Source organism: Anarrhichthys ocellatus, unplaced genomic scaffold (genome assembly GCF_004355925.1).
Source record: "Anarrhichthys ocellatus isolate YVR2014 unplaced genomic scaffold, GSC_Weel_1.0 scaffold4624, whole genome shotgun sequence".
Classification (NCBI taxonomy): Eukaryota; Metazoa; Chordata; class Actinopteri; order Perciformes; family Anarhichadidae; genus Anarrhichthys; species Anarrhichthys ocellatus.
Genome location: NW_022284598.1, coordinates 1 through 4,217, shown reverse-complemented (window position 1 = coordinate 4,217; position 4,217 = coordinate 1). Strand labels below are relative to the sequence as shown.

General features: G+C 40.9%; 1 protein-coding gene across 1 annotated transcript; it reads left to right on the top strand.

Annotated features, from left to right (window-relative positions):
• Nucleotides 1–2,457: 2,457 nt before the first annotated feature.
• On the top strand, nt 2,458–4,207 carry LOC116379577 (hydroxyacid oxidase 1-like; the record flags this gene model as incomplete). The annotated part of the gene is made up of 4 exons (XM_031841532.1): nt 2,458–2,465; nt 3,120–3,286; nt 3,606–3,870; nt 3,990–4,207. Coding segments are annotated over exons 1-4 (658 nt in total), but the record flags the coding sequence as incomplete, so codon positions are not given.
• Between the last annotated feature and the right edge of the window lie 10 nt (nt 4,208–4,217).

Sequence of the window (4,217 nt, the reverse complement as noted above, 5' to 3'; positions counted from 1 at the left end):
TTGATTTGCTTTTACAGCCTTAACTCGTGTTTTTGTCTTTCTGGAACGAAGAAAAGCTTAGTGTGGCATCGGGATCTTACTTCTAGCCAACTACTAGCGATGCAAATACGCAATCAATCAACTGTTTTTCGTTGTTGTCTGGTTCAAGACGAACTTCCTCTGCAGTGTTTGTGTGTGTCGTCAGGTGAGGACTTCAAATTCATAAATAACTATGAATTTGATGTCCTTTCATCAGTTATTGTCAAAATTAAAATATGTATTTCGATGCTCTTCTATTGAAGCTTTGAATGCTTGTAGTCATATGGTTTGATGTTATTGTGGTTATATAAATAAAAAATGAATGAGTAGTTTATGGTGCTGTTAGATTAGACAGGTAATACGGGAGTGTGCCGGCAAACGGGAGAGCCAACCGATTTTTAACTGCTTTGAAAATGTTGTTTATCACATATCACACTTATCTTTGTCCAATAATTTCCACGAGGATGACATCTCAGGCTGACAAATTAGATTATCCTCATCTCCACCTGTTACTTCTTTTTTTTATGGTTATTCTTTTTTTCACATAAACTTCAATAACAAACCGTTTTTTTTTCTTTACCTGAGTAACAGTCCATGTCTCAGGGACACAACATTCAACTGGCGACTGCGTCTCAGTGGAGCAGGGCCGCCCCTCAATTAGAGGATCACCGGCTCTGCTAGTCACTCAACCTCAAACTGCTCCCCAAAGCTGCCTCGTGTGTGTGAATGGTTAGATAGTGATGGGCAGGTGACACCTTGCATGGTAGCCCCTGTCATCAGTGTGTAATTGGGTGTGAATGGGTGTGAATGGGTGTGAATGGGTGAATGATGAAATTTAGTGTTCATGAGCTTTGAGTGGTCGGAAGACTAGAAAAGAGAGATACAAGTAGAGTCCATTTAGCATTTACTGCCTCACAGCTCCAGACTCGTTAAAGACTCGTTAAAGTCTTTAAAGTTCAAAGTAAATCAACTCTTTACAGTCAGACTCATCACATGTCTCAACGCTACAGCTTGATTCATTCACACAAATAGTTTAAGAAGCCTTAATTAAATAAATAAATTGATGATATAATGCATCATTACATACAAATAATTCAGTGTTTGTGCCCATTGGCAGTTTATTCACCATCAGTTATGGTAAAGTAGCAGAAATATGACTTTATAAGTCATTCATTATGTTCATTATTTAGAATATTAGTTGTATTTATTTAAATGATCTCTTAGTAAATGAATCGTTGGAGCAAACATGTTTCTGTCTCTGTTTCCCGCTCTCGACTTCCTTTACTCAATTTTCATTTTTAAGTCAGATAATAGAACAAGCTGATGTTTTGGTGCACGTGTTTGTTCAATGCGACCATAACACAGACAAAGCGTTGACCACGTTTAGGCAGCATCGGCTGTGAACAACATGTAGCAGAATACATGAACACAAGTAGACCGATGAGATTATTAATACTGCTAAACTGACATTGTTCATTATACAACGTGAACAATAGCACATGGATTCTACTTCGTGCACGGACCTTGGTGCTGATCAGGTAGCAGGCACGAGCCCGTCCATTATTCTGGTTGAGTAACATACACACGGTGGTTTGTCAGTGCGCAAATGTCATGAATCCGATGGCAATTTTGCGCGTGAACTTATTTTATAAGCAAGGTAAGAACATTTCAACCATTAGTGAATGTGGCCCAATGTGCCTCAGACTCTGAAGTCAGAGCAGAAACCTTCAGAACTGTCACTATTACTGTGTGTCATCTGCGAAGCCCTCAGCACCAAACACAGTCGGCCTGATGGAAGAGAAGACAACTAAGTGGTGGAATTCATTCATGTCTTAAAACACCTGTGTTTCAAAACAAGTCTTCTGTTTCCTTATCGTTTGGCTTTCAGCTGTGAAGATGTGGCTTCCTCTGTGACTTTGTCTGCATCAAGTCATGTATTCTGCTCTAGTTCAACATGTGATTATATGACACCATTCCCTTTTTGTAGAACGTGTCTTTGTTGCTGTAAGCAGCCGTCACGCTGCTGCAGAGCTGTTCCTGTAGTTATTATTTGTGTATTCATACATCAATATTAACTTTATGCATTTGCCTACATTAGGAATAGTTTGCATGTTTTCAAGTGGGGTTGTATGAGGTATCCATAGTCACATTTGGGAAAACAGACAGGAGTACCAGCATGGAAGTAAAGCAATAAGCAATGCGCTGCAGTGGACGGAGGCAGCAGCAAAGCATTAACAAAGTATAGTTTAAGACACCCACATGTCTAACAGGTTATAACAGGTTAACAGTATCTGCCACATACAAGTGTACGTCCTCTGAAAGCTGGGAAGCTGTAGATTATTAGAGGTGCAGCTCAGCAGTGTGTGTCAAGTTCTTCTATAGTCATAAATCAGGAATAAGAAATTATACATTTTTCAATTAATCAAATAAATTGTGAACATGAAGATGTAAGTATATAATGCCTCATGTGTCGGTATCTGTGTGTACCTGCCTTAAGCACCATTAAGAATGGATTACCTTTTATAACTTGGTTAAGTTTTTATCCAGTTTATCGCCTCCTTTCCTCTGAAACACTCTTTACAGTTCGGTGGGTTTTAGTTGTGTCTTTGAAACGGATAAAGGATTTCAGCCATCCGACTTGGATTTTAAGTTGCTTTTAATTAAGAACTCTTTCTTGGTCCAACAGTCAATAGCATGTGTAACATGTAAACAGGACCACGCAGTGTAGATAGTACATGCAAAACAATACTATACGTATTCACTACCCACATTTGTAGGATAGTTAGATATGGAAATACAACAGTGCTAGTCAACCCAGGTTCTCATCCACATCACACCGGATGTCCTTTAATACGTTTGGGGAATAATCTTTTTGATGCTTGATTCATAGCTGAGACATCCTCTCCAGATGTATGTCCAAACATTACATATATTATACGTGGCTGCTGCTCAGTCAGTATTCTGCCCGACTCCTCCCCTTTCCTCACATGGCTCAAGTCGGTCATTGAGGTCATGAAAAAATGAAAAACAGCACTCAGTGTTTCATGTCCCAATTAGGAGTCTTTTTTTTCTTTTTAGTTGTTTTATGTCTTGAATGTAAGTTTAACATTTTGCAGGTGGCGTCTTGTCCCCCGGGTGTTGAGGGATGTGTCCACAGTGGATCTTTCTGTCTCTGTGCTGGGCCACAAGCTTAGCATGCCTGTCTGTGTGGCAGCCACAGCAATGCAGAGGATGGCTCATCCTGAGGGAGAGACAGCTACAGCAAGAGGTACACACACACACATACACACACACACACCCACACACACACACACACACTGGGAATAATAATAATAATAATAATACATCAATTTTATATAGCGCTTTTCAAAATACCCAAAGACGCTTACATACATGTAACTTGGAAATATAGTGTTATGGCTGGCTCAACAGCGATATATATATGTGTGTGTGTGTTGACTATGTATACCAATATGCAAATTAAGATATCAGATCATTATCGGGAAGGAACAAACGTAATCGCAACATCTGTGATGTATAGGTGTGAGGCTCATTCCAATAGGCAGTAACCCTATGTGTCTACTCAGCATGCCGAGCAGTGGGGACAGGGATGATGCTGAGCTCCTGGGCCACCTCCACTATAGAGGAAGTGATGTCAGCAATGACAACCTCAGTAGGCGGTGTCATGTGGCTGCAGCTATACATCTATAAAGACCGAGAACTCACACTATCCTTGGTCCGCCGGGCAGAAGAGGCGGGCTATAAGGCTATCTTTGTTACTGTGGATACGCCGTACCTGGGAAGGAGATTGGATGACATGCGCAACCGCTTCAAACTGCCCCCACACCTGAGGTAGGAACCAAACTACAGAAATAGCAGAGCAAAATGTAATCACTTCCCAAATTCCACCATGGAGACCACAAAGTGTGTCCCGTAGTAACTGGGGTGTGTGTGTGTGTGTGTGTCCTCAGCATGTCCAACTTCTCATCAGCCTCCATGGCGTTCTCTGAGGGAAACTATGGCAATGACAGCGGTTTGGCTGTTTATGTTGCCAAGGCAATAGACCCCTCTCTCTGTTGGGATGACATCACATGGATAAAAAAACATACGTACCTACCAGTGATTGTGAAAGGGATAGTTAATGGTATATTAACACACACACACACACACACACACACACACACACATTTTTATGTGAT